The sequence below is a fragment of the Oncorhynchus clarkii genome, chromosome 21 (assembly GCF_045791955.1).
Source record: "Oncorhynchus clarkii lewisi isolate Uvic-CL-2024 chromosome 21, UVic_Ocla_1.0, whole genome shotgun sequence".
In the NCBI taxonomy this organism is placed as follows: domain Eukaryota; kingdom Metazoa; phylum Chordata; class Actinopteri; order Salmoniformes; family Salmonidae; genus Oncorhynchus; species Oncorhynchus clarkii.
In genome coordinates this window covers 53,073,406-53,088,552 of record NC_092167.1, presented here as the reverse complement: position 1 = coordinate 53,088,552, position 15,147 = coordinate 53,073,406, and the positions used below count along the sequence as shown (strand labels likewise).

The window sequence follows — 15,147 nt, the reverse complement described above, 5'->3', positions numbered from 1 at the left end:
GGCACCAACTAGCTGGAGACACCTGGGATAACATGGTAACAGTGTTAGGCACCAACTAGCTGGAGACACCTGGGATAACATGGTAGCAGTGTTAGGCACCAACTAGCTGGAGACACCTGAGATAACACGGTAACAGTGTTAGGCACCAACTAGCTGGAGACACCTGGGATAATATGGTAGCAGTGTTAGTTAGCAACTACCTGGAGACACCTAGGATAACATGGTAGCAGTGTTAGGCACCAACTAGCTGATGCACCTGAGATAACATGGTAGCAGTGTTAGGAACCAACTACCTGGAGACACCTGGAATAACACGGTAACAGTGTTAGGCACCAACTACCTGGAGACACCTGGGATAACATGGTAACAGTGTTTGGCACCAACTAGCTGGAGACACCTGGGATAACACGGTAGCAGTGTTAGGCATCAATTAGCTGGAGACACCTGGGATAACATGGTAGCAGTGTTAGGCACCAACTAGCTGGAGACACCTGGGATAACATGGTAACAGTGTTAGGCACCAACTAGCTGGAGACACCTGGGATAACACTGTAACAGTGTTAGGCACCAACTAGCTGGAGACACCTGGGATAACATGGTAACAGTGTTAGGCACCAACTAGCTGGAGACACCTGGGATAACATGGTAACAGTGTTAGGCACCAACTAGCTGGAGACACCTGGGATAACATGGTAACAGTGTTAGGCACCAACTACCTGGAGACACTTGGGATAACACTGTAACAGTGTTAGGCACCAACTAGCTGGAGACACCAAGGATAACATGGTAGCAGTGTTAGGCACCAACTAGCTGGAGACACCTGGGATAACACGGTAGCCGTGTTAGGCAGCAGTGTTAGGCACCAACTACCTGCAGACACCTAGGATAACAAAACAAAAGTGTTAGGCAAAAACTAGCTGGAGACACCTGGGATAACACGGTAGCAGTGTTAGGCACCAACTAGCTGGAGAAAGCTGGGATAACATGGTAGCAGTGTTAGACACCAACTAGCTGGAGACACCTAGGATAACACGGTAGCAGAGTTAGGCACTAACTAGCTGGAGACACCTGGGATAACATGGTAGCAGTGTTAGGCACCAACTAGCTGGAGACACCTGGGAGAATAGGGTAGCAGTGTTAGGCACCAACTAGCTGGAGACACCTGGGATAACATGGTAACAGTGTTAGGCACCAACTAGCTGGAGACACCTGGGATAACATGGTAGCAGTGTTAGACACCAACTAGCTGGAGAAACCTGGGATAACATGGTAGCAGTGCTCGGCACCAACTAGCTGGAGACACCTGGGATAACATGGTAGCAGTTTCAGGCACCAACTAGCTGGAGACACCTGGGATAACATGGTAGCAGTGTTAGGCAGCAACTACCTGGAGACACCTAGGATAACATGGTAGCAGTGTTAGGCACCAACTAGCTGGAGACACCTGAGATAACATGGTAGCAGTGTTAGGAACCAACTACCTGGATACACCTGGAATAACACGGTAACAGTGTTAGGCACCAACTACCTGGAGACACCTGGGATAACATGGCAACAGTGTTAGACACTAACTAGCTGGAGACACCAGGGATAACACAGTAACAGTGTTAGGCACCAACTAGCTGGAGACACCTGGGATAACATGGCAACAGTGTTAGGCACTAACTAGCTGGAGACACCAGGGATAACACGGTAACAGTGTTAGGCACCAACTAGTTGGAGACACCTGGGATAACATGGTTCCAGTGTTAGGCACCAACTACCTGGAGACACCTGGGATAACATGGTAACAGTGTTCGGCACCAACTAGCTGGAGACACCTGGGATAACATGGTAGCAGTGTTAGGCATCAACTAGCTGGAGACACCTGGGATAACATGATAGCAGTGTTAGATACCAAAAAGCTTGAGACACCTGGGATAACAGGGTAGCAGTGTTAGGCAGCAGTGTTAGGCACCAACTAGCTGGAGACACCTGGGATAACACAAAAAAATTGCTAGGCACCAACTAGCTGGAGACACCTGGGATAACACGGTAGCAGTGTTAGGCACCAACTAGCTGGAGACACCTGGGATAACATGGTAGCAGTGTTAGGCACCAACTAGCTGGAGACATCTGGGATAACATGGTAGCAGTGTTAGGCACCAACTAGCTGGAGACACCTGGGATAACAGCGTAGCAGTGTTAGGCACCAACTAGTGGAGACACCTGGGGTAACATGGTAACAGTGTTAGGCACCAACTACCTGGAGACACCTGGGATAACATGGTAGCAGTGTTAGGCACCAACTAGCTGGAGACACCTGGGATAAAAGGGTAGCAGTGTTAGGCACCAACTAACTGGAGACACCTGGGATAACATGGTAGCAGTGTTAGGCACCAACTAGATGGAGACACCTGGGATAACATGGTAACAGTGTTAGGCACCAACTATCTGGAGACACCTGGGGTAACATGGTAACAGTGTTAGGCACCAACTACCTGGAGACACCTGGGAAAACATGGTAGCAGTGTTAGGCACCAACTATCTGGAGACACCTGGGATAACATGGTAACAGTGTTAGGCACCAACTATCTGGAGACACCTGGGGTAACATGGTAACAGTGTTAGGCACCAAGTAGCTGGAGACACCTCCGATAACATGGTAGCAGTGTTAGGCACCAACTAGCTGGAGACACCTGGGATAACACGGCAGAAGTGTTTGGCACCAACTAGCTGGAGACACCTGGGAAAACATGGTAGCAGTGTTAGGCACCAACTATCTGGAGACACCTGGGATAACATGGTAACAGTGATAGGCACCAACTATCTGGAGACACCTGGGGCAACATGGTAACAGTGTTAGGCACCAAGTAGCTGGAGACACCTCCGATAACATGGTAGCAGTGTTAGGCACCAACTAGCTGGAGACACCTGGGATAACATGGTAGCAGTGTTAGGCACCAACTTGCTGGAGACACCTGGGACAACACGGTAACAGTGGTAGGCACCAACTAGCTGGAGACACCTGGGATAAAAGGGTAGCAGTGTTAGGCACCAACTAGCTGGAGACACCTGGGATAACATGGTAGCAGTGTTAGGCACCAACTATCTGGAGACACCTGGGATAACACGATAACAGTGTTAGGCACCAACTATCTGGAGACACCTGGGGTAACATGGTAACAGTGTTAGGCACCAAGTAGCTGGAGATACCTCCGATAACATGGTAGCAATGTTAGGCACCAACTAGCTGGAGACACCTGGGATAACACGGTAGCAGTGTTAGGAACCAACTACCTGGAGACACCTGGGATAACATGGTAGCAGTGTTAGGCACCAACTAGCTGGAGACACCTGGGATAACAGCGTAGCAGTGTTAGGCACCAACTAGCTGGAGACACCTGGGAGAACAGGGTAGCAGTGTTAGGCACCAACTAGCTGGAGACACCTGGGATAACATGGTAACAGTGTTAGGCACCAACTAGCTGGAGACACCTGGGATAACATGGTAACAGTGTTAGGCACCAACTAGCTGGAGACACCTGGGATAACATGGTAGCAGTGTTAGGCACCAACTAGCTGGAGACACCTGTGATAACATGGTAGCAGTGTTAGGCACCAACTATTTGGAGACACCTGGGGTAACATGGTAACAGTGTTAGGCACCAACTAGCTGGAGACACCTGGGATAACATGGTAGCAGTGTTAGGCACCAACTACCTGGAGACACCTGTGATAACATGGTAGCAGTGTTAGGCACCAACTATTTGGAGACACCTGGGGTAACATGGTAACAGTGTTAGGCACCAACTAGCTGGAGACACCTGGGATAACATGGTAGCAGTGTTAGGCACCAACTAGCTGGAGACACCTGGGATAACACGGTAGCAGTGTTAGGCACCAACTAGCTGGAGACACCTGGGATAACATGGTAGCAGTGTTAGGCACCAACTAGCTGGAGACACCTGGGATAACACGGTAACAGTGTTAGGCACCAACTAGCTGGAGACACCTGGGATAACATGGTAGCAGTGTTAGGCATCAACTAGCTGGAGACACCTGGGATAACATGGTAGCAGTATTAGGCACCAACTACCTGGAGATACCTGGGATAACATGGTAACAGTGTTAGGCACCAACTAGCTGGAGACACCTGGGATAACATGGTAGCAGTGTTAGGCACCAACTAGCTGGATACACCTGGGATTACATGGTAGCAGTGTTAGGCACCAACTAGCTGGAGACACCTGGTATAACACGGTAACAGTGTTAGGCACCAACTAGCTGGAGACACCTGGGATAACATGGTAGCAGTGTTAGGCACCAACTAGCTGGAGACACCTGGGATAACATGGTAGCAGTGTTAGGCACCAACTAGCTGGAGACACCTGGGATAACATGGTAGCAGCATGTACATGTATTATAATGTCCCCCAGCATGTACAACATCGATAATCACCAAATGGTTTCCTAATAGGTCAAATGTGTGTCTTACAGGTTGAATTCGAGCAGGGAACCAGAGCGCCTCTTTCAACTAACGGACTATGAGCAGGACTGATACTAGTTCTGCTTCTTTGCTAAGAGGGTACTGAGCTTTGTAAGGTCTGTGGGTGCTTTTTGGAATGACCACAACTGGCAGAGCTCCTTTCATGCATACGATGTCGGTCTTTGATTTTGCCCACAGGGCTTCAGGTATATCTTTAAGCCAATCAATGTGTGAATTCTCTAGTTTATACCACAGGTATGGTTTCAACGGGAATTGGTGATTTTGGGGTGTTGTCATTGCAGTAACCCAGTATGGGGAAGAGAAAGTTGCTGTTGGAGCTGACCACTTTCACAACACCCACATCTTTCCATTGTGTTCCAGGAGCTTTTGATAAGGTACAATGGCAAACAGAGCCAGGGACTTCAAACAGACTAATCTTAGTATCTGTCAACAACACCAGCTGCTAGGAAGTCTTCTCCTCTGTATTTCCCATTCATGGTTCTCTCTGTTGATATTCAGGGTCCTCTTCACATGAGGGAACAGCAGCAGTACAATGTAGGTATTCAGACACTTCCCAGCATGCAATGGTGAAGAGAGGGATTGCTCTCTCAGCTGTCCCTCAACATGTTGATCATTCAGATTCCAAGCATAGTAACAGTTAATCAGGCACGGGAAGATTCAATTTTCTCTCAAATTTTCAACACAGACCGCCCCAGTGTCCACCAAAATGTAATTATATGGTTGATAAGCTAAAAATTTCAATAAAGGGGGTTTGGATTGAAAAGAGGGTCAATTGTAGCATTTGACAGGTCTCTTCTGGTTCTTAATCATTGTTTCTTCATTAGTTTCTTCTTCTGTTTTCGTCTTATCCTATAGTTGGAAGCCCCTTGTCCACATCCTCTTCCAAATGGGTTGTCCACCTGCTCGCCAATAGGTGAGGACAGCCACTCTCCTTGGCCTTCTCCTGCTCCAGGACAGTGTCTTGAGAAATGCCCTAATTTCCCACAGTTGCAGCAGCTCCAGTCTCTCCCTCCATCAGCTCCATCAGGGGCCCCTCGTCCAGGACAGTGTCTTGAGGCAAGACCATAAGCAAATAGGTAAACTGTGATATGACTAAAGAGTTCATCAGGGTAAACTGGGATATGACAAGAGTTCATCAGGGTTATTTTTCCACAAATAGACAGGTGAGGGTAGTTAACAACATCTCCAACCCGCTGATCCGCAACACTGGGGCCCCACAAGGGTGCGTTCTGAGCCCTCTCCTGTACTCCCTGTTCACCCACGACTGCGTGGCCATGCACGCCTCCAACTCAATCATCAAGTTTGTGGACGACACTACAGTGGTAGGCTTGATTACCAACAACGACGAGACTGCCTACAGGGAGGAGGTGAGGGCCCTCGGAGTGTGGTGTCAGGAAAATAACTTCACAGATGACAAGTATACCCATAACATGATTGAATATATGAAGTGTGGTACTCAGTGTTGTGTTGGATTTGCCCCCAAACATTGTATTCAGGACATAAAGTTGATTTCTTTGCCTCATTTTTTTCAGTTTTACTTTAGTGCCTTGTTACAAACCATATGCATGTGTAGGTATATTTTTTAAATTCTGTACAGGCTTCCATTTCACTCTGTCAATTAGGTTAGTATTATGGAGTAACTACAATGTTGTTGATCCATCCTCAGTTTTCTCCTATCACATCCATTAAAATCTGTCTCCTAACCAATTGTGCGTGTTTTTTCACATTATCTGTAACTTATTTTGCACATTATGTTTCTGCTACAGTCTCTTAAAAGAGCTTCTAGATATCAGGACAGCGATTACTCACCTCGTACTGGACGAAGATGTATTTTTTCACAAGTCGGACACGTGATTCACATGAGGATGCAGGTTGGGTGCCTTGTAAGGATTAGACGGCGAGTGGGTAATCTGCCTCTACCATCAGTTCTGTTAGCCAAAATACAATTATTGGATAACAAAATAGACAAGCTACGATCACGAATATCCTACCAACGGGACATTAAAAACTGTAATATCTTATGTTTCACCGAGTCGTGGCTGAACGACAACATGGTTAACATACAGATGGCAGGGTTTACAGTGCATCGGCAAGACAGAACAGCTGCCTTCGGTAAGACAAGGGGTGGCGGTCTGTGTATATTTGTAAACAACAGCTGGTGTACAAAATCTAATATTAAGGAAGTCTCTAGGTTTTGCTCGCCTGAGGTAGAGTATCTCATGATAACCTGTAGACCACACTATTTACCAAGAGAGTTTTCATCTATATTTTTTGTTGCTGTCTATTTACCACCACAAACTGGATGCTGGCACCAAGGCCGCACTCGATGAGCTGTATAAGGTCATAAGCAAACAGGGGACTTTAATGCAGGGAAACTTAAATCAGTTTTACCTCATTTCTACTAGCATGTTAAACGTGCAACCAGAGGGGAAAAAAACTCCACCTTTACTCCACACATAGAGACACGTACAAAGCTCTCCCTCAACCTCCATTTGGGAAATCTGACCATAATTCTATCCTCCTGATTCCTGCTTACAAGCAAAAACTAAAGCAGGAAGCACCAGTAACTCAGTCAATGAAGAAGTGGTCAGATGAATTGTACTACACCGGCTCCGACGTTCGTCAGATGTGGCAGGGCCTGCAAACTATTACAGACAATAAAGGGAACCACAGCCGAGAGCTGCCCAGTGACACGAGCCTACTAGACGAGCTAAATGACTTCTATGCTCGCTTCAAGGCAAGTAAACACTGAAACATGCATGAGAGCATAAGTTGTTCCGGATGACTATTTGATTACACTCTCCGCAGCTGATGTGAGTAAGACTTATAAACAGGTCAACATTCCACAAGGCTGCAGGGCAAGACGGATTATCAGGATGTGTACTGTGAGCATGTGCCCAAGAACACTAAGCTAACCTGCCTAAATGACTACAGACCCGTAGCACTGACGTCTGTAGCCATGAAGTGCTTTGAAAGGCTGTTCATGGCTCACATCAACATCATTATCCCAGAAACCCTAGACCAGAACAGATCCACAGATGATGCAATCTCTATTGCACTCCACACTGCCCTTTCCCACCTGGACAAAATGGACACCTACGTGAGAATGCTGTTCATTGGCTACAGCTGAGAGTTCAACCCCATAGTGACCTCAAAGCTCATCATTAAGCTAAGGATCCTGAGACTCAACACCTCCCTCTGCAACTGGATCCTGGACTTCCTGGCGGGCCGCATCCAGGTGGTAAGGGTGGGTAACAACACATCTGACACGTTGATCCTCAACACAGGGGCCCCTCAGGGGACAAAATCCAAGATGGCGTAGCAGTGGGGATGTCTGCTTTGATTGTCTTGTCCCGTCTCTTGTATAAATAGTTTTTCTTCGTAAATATTTTCATTATTTTTTTTATCTAATTTTTTTACGGACTGAACATACCCTCCTGCACCCTGCCTCACCCAATGTGTTATGGATCTGCTATTTTTCAATTACCTCTTTTGCCAATTGGCCTGGACCCTTTGCTGCCGACACGGAGCCTTGCCGATCCATCACGACTTGTCTACCGACATAACCGTCCGAGGGGGTTTCTGTCCCGAAGCAAGCACCAGTTAGCCTGGAGCTAGCCTCGAGCTAGGCCCTTATCCCGGCTAGCCAAAGAATTCCATCAGAAAATCCCTAGGCTTCAATTACCTCTTTTGCCAATTGGCCTGGACCCTTTGCTGCCGACATGGAGCCCCGCTGATCCATCACAACTGGTTTGCCGATGTAACAGTCCAAGGGGGTTTCAACAAACTCTTGTTGCGACGTCCCCCTAGGCCCATCTGCTAGCCTGCTGCAAGCCCCGGCCTGTTAGCTGTCTGAATCGCCATGCCTCCAGCTCGCCTAGCTACTCACTGGATCCTAATGTCAATATGCCTTGTCTATTGCTGTTTTGGTTAGTAATTTTTGCCTTATTTCACAGAAGAGCCTCCAGCCTTGCTCAATATGCCTAAAATAGCCCTTATGTCCCACCCCCACACATGCGGTGACCGCACCTGGCTTAACTGGTGCCTGCAGCCCCCAGCATCACTCCCATTCCCCAGGGTCTCCCATTTGTTGACTTCTGTAACCGTAAAAGCCTTGGTTTCATGCATGTTAACATTAGAAGCCTCCTCCCTAAGTTTGTTTTGTTTGTTGTTTTATTCATTGCTTTAGCACATTCCGCCAACCTGGATGTCCTAGATATGTCTGAATCCTGGCTTAGGAAGGCCACCAAAAATCCTGAAATTTCCATCCCTAACTATAACATTTTCCGGACAAGATAGAACTGCCAAAGGGGGCGGAGTTGCAATCTACTGCAGAGAGAGCCTGCAGAGTTATGTCATACTATCCAGGTCTGTGCCCAAATAATTCAAGCTTCTACTTTTAAAAATCCACTTTTCCAGAAACAAGCCTCTCACCATTGCCGCTTGTTAAAGACCCCCTCGGACTCCAGTTGTGCCCTGGACACCATATGTGAATTGATCACCCCCCATCTATCTTCAGAGTTCGTACGGTTTGGTGACCTGAACTGGGACATGCTTAACACCCCGGCCGTCCTACAATCTAAGCTAGATGCCCTCAATCTCAAACAAATCATCAATGAACCTACCAGGTACAACCTGAAATCCGTAACCATTGGCACCCTCTAAGATATCATCCTGACCAACCTGCCCTCAACACACCTCTGTCTTCAACCAGGATTTCAGCGATCATTGCCTGCGTGGGTACTGGGTCCGCGATCAAACGACCACCCCTCATCACTATCAAACAATCCCTAAAACACTTCAGCGAGCAGGCCTTTCTAATCGACCTGGTCCGGGTATCCTGGAAGGATATTGACCTCATCCCGTCAGTAGAGGATGCCTGGTTGCTCTTCAAAAGGGCTTTCCTCTCCATCTTAAATAAGCATGCCCCGTTCAACAAATGTAGAACTAAGAACAGATATAGCCCTTGGTTCACCCCAGTCTTAACTGCCCTTGACCAGCACAAAAACGTCCTGTGGTATTCTGCATTAGCATCGAATAGTCAGGAACCAATATACTCAGGAAATTAGGAAAGCAAAGGGTAACTTTTTCAAACAGAAATTTGCATCCTGTAGCACAAACTACAAAAAGTTCTGGGACACTGTAAAGTCCATGGAGAACAAGAGCATCTCCTCCCACTGCACTGAGGCTAGGAATAACTGTCACCACCAACAAATCTACGATAATCGAGAATTTCAATAAGCATTCTTCTACGGCTGGCCATGCTTTCCACCTGGCTACCCCTACACCGGTCAACAGCTCTGCACCCCCCGCAGAAACTTTCCCAAGCATCCCCCATTTCTCCTTCACCCAAATCCAGACAGCTGATGTTCTGAAAGAGCTGCAAAATCTGGATGCCTACAAATCAGCTGGGCTAGACAATCTGAACCCTCTCTTTCTAAAAAATGATCCACCAAAATTGCTGCAACCCCTATTACTAGCCAGTTCAACCTGTCTTTCGTATCATCTGAGATCCCCATAGATTCCAGTTCTCTGCTGCCAATGACTGGAACAAATTACAAAAATCACTGAAGCTGGAGATTCATATCTTCCTCACTAACTTTAAGCATCAGCTGTCAAAGCAGTTTACAGATCATTGCATCTGTAAATAGCCCATCTGTAAACAGCCCATCTGTAAACAGCCCATCTGTAAATAGCCCATCTGTAAATAGCCCATCCAACTACTTCATCCCCATATTGTTATTATAATTTTTGGCTCCTTTGCACCCCAGTATCTCTACTTGCACATTCATCTTCTGCACATCTATCACTCCAGTGTTAATGATAAATTGTAATTATTTCGCCACCATGTCCAATTTATTGCCTTACCTCCCTAATCTTATTTAATTTGCACACTGTATATCAACTTTTCTATTGTGTTATTGACTGTACGTTTGTTTATTCCATGTTCAACTCTGTTTTGCACTGCTTTGCTTTATCTTGGCCAGGTCGCAGTTGTAAATGAGAACTTGTTCTCAACTGGCTTACCTGGTTAAATAAAGGTAAATACAGGACAATGACCCAAAACACACCTCCAGGCTGTGTAAGGGCCATTTGACCAAGGATAGTGATGGAGTGCGGCATCAGAAACACACCGACACATGCTCCAGTTATGTTAGTAAGACCAGGCTCAGTGATGCAGCATGTCTTTGTAAAGCTCTTCAGATTTCTAATTTAAAAAAAGCACATTTCATTCAAGTTGTTTTGGAAATAAGTTTTGCTTCTGTGTGTTCGCTGAGAAGGAACAGCCTGTGTCAATGTTAATCAGGAAGGAAGAGAGAGAACTTTCTTTCTTCGACCCTCTTTTCCTTTGTTTGAGATGTTCTGTAAATATATATATATATATAGGTCTTGAACAAGTTTTTGTGACATAGATGTTTATTATTTACATAAAGCATAACAGGTTGTGTTAACATATTTAAAACAAACACTATTTAAGAATATAGAGTGGTTACATGCCAACAGGTCCCAGGTCATTGGTGAAGGCCTAGATACAATCCTGGCTCCAAAGATTTGTGCTATAGCGAGATTGAAATTTAAAGCCAAGGTAAAGCTCACCCTACACTGGGACAGAGCTGACAGGATGATAAAGGTCACCCTACACTGGGACAGAGCTGACAGGATGGTAAAGGTCACTCTACACTGGGACAGAGCTGACAGGATGGTAAAGGTCACCCTACACTTGGACAGAGCTGACAGGATGGTAAAGGTCACCCTACACTGGGACAGAGCTGACAGGATGGTAAAGGTCACTCTACACTGGGACAGAGCTGACAGGATGGTAAAGGTCACCCTACACTGGGACAGAGCTGACAGGATGGTAAAGGTCACTCTACACTGGGACAGAGCTGACAGGATGGTAAAGGTCACCCTACACTGGGACAGAGCTGACAGGATGGTAAAGGTCACCCTACACTGGGACAGAGCTGACAGGATGGTAAAGGTCACCCTACACTGGGACAGAGCTGACAGGATGGTAAAGGTCACCCTACACTGGGACAGAGCTGACAGGATGGTAAAGGTCACCCTACACTGGGACAGAGCTGACAGGATGGTAAAGGTCACCCTACACTGGGACAGAGCTGACAGGATGGTAAAGGTCACTCTAAGCCCATTTTACATCATCAGAGTGCTTCATAGATACCCAGTCTAAAACCCAAAGAGCAAGCAGTGCAGAGACAGAAGAAGTGTAGTTAGGAAAAGCTTCCTACAAAGCAGGAAGCTAGGAAGAAACCTAGAGAGGATTTGGTGTGATGACATCCTTCAGGTGTGCCTCTCAGGTGGGGGGTTAGGGTGAGGGTCAGGTGGGGGGTTGCACCAAGGCATGCTGGGTAAGAGAGACCACCAGTCTCCCTCTCCGTTCCCCCTCTCCTCCCTCCTCTCTCCCCCAGACATCTCCCATCCTCCCACTACCCATTCCTTCTCCTGCCTCTCTCTCTCCCTCCCTCTCATCCCCTCTACACTCTCCTCCCTCAGAACCAAACTGTATCGCTTCTTAGCCTCTCTCCCTCCTCCTCTCTCTCTACCTCCCTTCCTCCCTCCTTCCTCTGTCTGCCAGCTCTCCTCTACATCCCTCAATCCCTCTATCTTCTCCTCCCTACTGTACACTCTGTAGAGACTCTTCCTATACACATCCTTCCTCCCCACCCCTCCCACTATTCCTCCCTCACTTTCTTCTTCTTTTCCCTCCCTCCTGTTTTTTAGTGACATCCCCACAGCTGTCCCTTTTATTGCTGAGTCCAACATCTCAATCACACTCTCTCCCTCCTCCATATCTGCCTCCTCCCCCTCTCCTTCTCCCTCCTCTCTAGAGATGAATAGAACAGAGCGATAGACGGCCTGTACCCCCCCTCCTCCACCCCCCCCTCCTAGAGGCAGGGATATGGCTTTGACTCCCCCGTTCTCCCCATTGACCTCCCCCTTGTCTCCCCCCTCGTGGCATTTGAACCTGAGCAGCCGGACTCCCCTCCCTCCCCCACACCTCCCCCTGTTCAGTAGAGGCCTATAGACAGTCCTATACATCCTCCATAGCCATAGGCCGCTCACACACACCCACCCCCCAGACAGAACACACAACAAAACACACCCTGCAAACAGCCACCAGCAGAACACAGCTCTGCCTCCTGCCGCACTACCACCCCCCCGTCCCAGCTGATCCCCCCAGGGATCTGAACCTCCAACCTGTCTGACTGTGGTCACTGGGGCGGTCAGGGTCTGGGTTCTAGGTAGTGGGGGTTGAGTTGGGGTCCTAGGTGGTTGAGTTGGGGTTCTAGGGGGTTGAGTTGGGGTTCTAGGGGGTTGAGTTGGGGTTCTAGGGGGTTGAGTTGGGGTTCTAGGTGGGGTCCTAGGTGGTTGAGTTGGGGTCCTAGGTGGTTGAGATGGGGCTCTAGGTGTGACGGTTGTGGTCATGGTGGGGTGTGGTGAGAGTCTGGAAGATCCTCTATAGAGACCATGATGCTCCCAGCTGTTCCCTCCCCCGACCATCCCCTCCTCTTTCCCCGCCCTGCTCTCCTCCCACTCCACCAGGATGGTCACTATCTCCCACCAAGACCATGTGACTGACTCATTCAGCAGGAGGGGCAGGTGGGTGGGGTCGGTAGGGTGTAGAGGAGGGGTGGTGGGTTTCAGGGTAGCTGTGGTGGTAGTAGTGGGTACCACAGTAGTAGTAGCAGTAGTAGTGGTAGTAGAAGTAGTAGTGGTAGCAGGAGTAGTGGGTACCACAGTAGCAGTAGTAGTAGCAGGAGTAGTGGGTACCACAGTAGTAGTAGTGGTAGCAGGAGTAGTGGGTACCACAGTAGTAGTGGTAGCAGGAGTAGTAGTGGTGGGGAAGGTAGTAGGAACTGTGGTTGTGGCTCCTGTGGTTGGTGGCATAGTGGTGGTGGGGGGTAGTGTAGGGGTAGGTTGAGGTTCAGAGTCTCCAGGGGGGCCATCAGGTTTGGCACCAGGTGAGCAGTACTCCTCATCCTCCAGCCCCACGATTGGTCGGCCGGCCAGGGAGGGAGGTGTGGCACAGGTAACACTCTCTTCGTCCGGAGTGATGATTATTCCATCCCTCGTGTACACGTTGAAGCCCTGATCATCCAGGTGTTTCTTCAGGTAACCCACCTTCAAATACAATACAACTTTATTTAAACACACCTAGAGAACGTACCTTACATGGTTCTGGAATAGAATAGAGAACATACCTTACAGGGTTCTAGACTAGATAACGTACCTTACAGAGTTCTAGACTAGACTAGATAACATTACATACAGGGTTCTAGACTAGACAACATTTCTTACAGGGCTCTAGACTAGAGAACTTACATGGTTCTAGACTAGATAATGTACCTTACAGGGTTCTAGACTAGACTAGATAACATTGCTTACAGGGTTTTAGACTAGAATAGATAACATTCCTTACAGGGTTCTAGACTAGAATAGATAACATTCCTTACAGTTGTCATGATGTTGGTCTGAGGGGGGAGGTTTATGACCCCCACAAATAACTTTCCCATATCTCTCTCTCTATACTCTAACGATGTAACTATTGAAAATCCCTTTGTTAACATAGAGAGTCTGGTGACATCAAAAGATGGGAAACGGAACCATATTTCAGTAATCCAACCAGTTGAAAATATGCGTTGGGACTTAATGAATATGATGTCAGTTCAGTTGGCGTCTAAGACATGGTTACTGTTGATAGGACGACATAAAATGTATCTTGGAAAGTCTACACTTTCTAGTTATCAGATTTGCATGGAATTGTTTTGCAATTTAAATGTTTAAATATGAAACTATTTGTGAAAAGATTAAATGTAATTTTTAGCTTCTTAATAAGAGAACAGTTTGTCAGAAGAACACCACTCTGCTCACTCAGCCCAAGGCCCAAGTGAACAGACATGTGTGACGACCCTCCCACTCTGTCTGCTGTATTCTGTCTTTGTTCTTGTTTCCTTATTAGGATGCCGGTGGGCGGAGTTGGGAGGGTCGTCAGCTTCATGGGAAACACCTGGGCCAGGTGTCTCCCAGGATAAATGGACCTCTTCCACATTCATGGAAGAGACTCTCTCCATGCAGACACCTTTGTAGATTGTGTTGTGGTTCTTGGTGGCCTTTTGTTTGTTTGTTTGTTTGTTTGTTTGTTTGTTTGTTTGTTTTGGCACCTTTCAACACCCTGCATTATCACATTCATGCACGCAAAACTCACTTACACTACTGATTACACACATCATTGTATATTTTCCTTAGTTGCTTTAGTTAATAAATATATATTTTGTTACTCCTTATCTCCACGTTGTCTCCCTTTGTTACGGGCTTTGAGCCGGTTCGTGACAAGTGGGGGCTCGTCCGGGATATTTGAACTATTGGTTTGGGAGACTGTGGAGGTACGTGTTTGGTTTGCATATTGTGGTTGAGTTTAATAGGCCCAGTATTGGTTGCCTTTGTTGTTTGGATTGTGTGCTGCGTTGGAGAGAGTATAATGGTTAGTTTCCAGGCCCTGCCTAGCCTGGAAACGTTTGTTCTACTTTCTGTTGGGACATCAGTCTGAGGAGGTGAGTAAATCGGCTGTGTACCTCGGTAGGAGATTTGTGTAGGGTAGTGGAACTTGCTACCTGGAGCTATAGCCTTTTCCCCTGA

The 15,147-nt window shown here is 47.3% G+C and overlaps 1 protein-coding gene across 1 annotated transcript in view; it reads right to left on the bottom strand.

Annotated features, from left to right (window-relative positions):
* The window catches only part of LOC139379262 (platelet glycoprotein Ib alpha chain), a 45,040-nt gene that overhangs the window by 12,202 nt on the left and 17,691 nt on the right, over positions 1 to 15,147 (bottom strand). Inside the window, exon 5 of the mRNA XM_071122060.1 lies at positions 12,584 to 13,632. Within this exon, the coding sequence (XP_070978161.1) occupies positions 12,584 to 13,632 (1,049 nt within the window). The remainder of the gene's footprint in view (positions 1 to 12,583; positions 13,633 to 15,147) is intronic.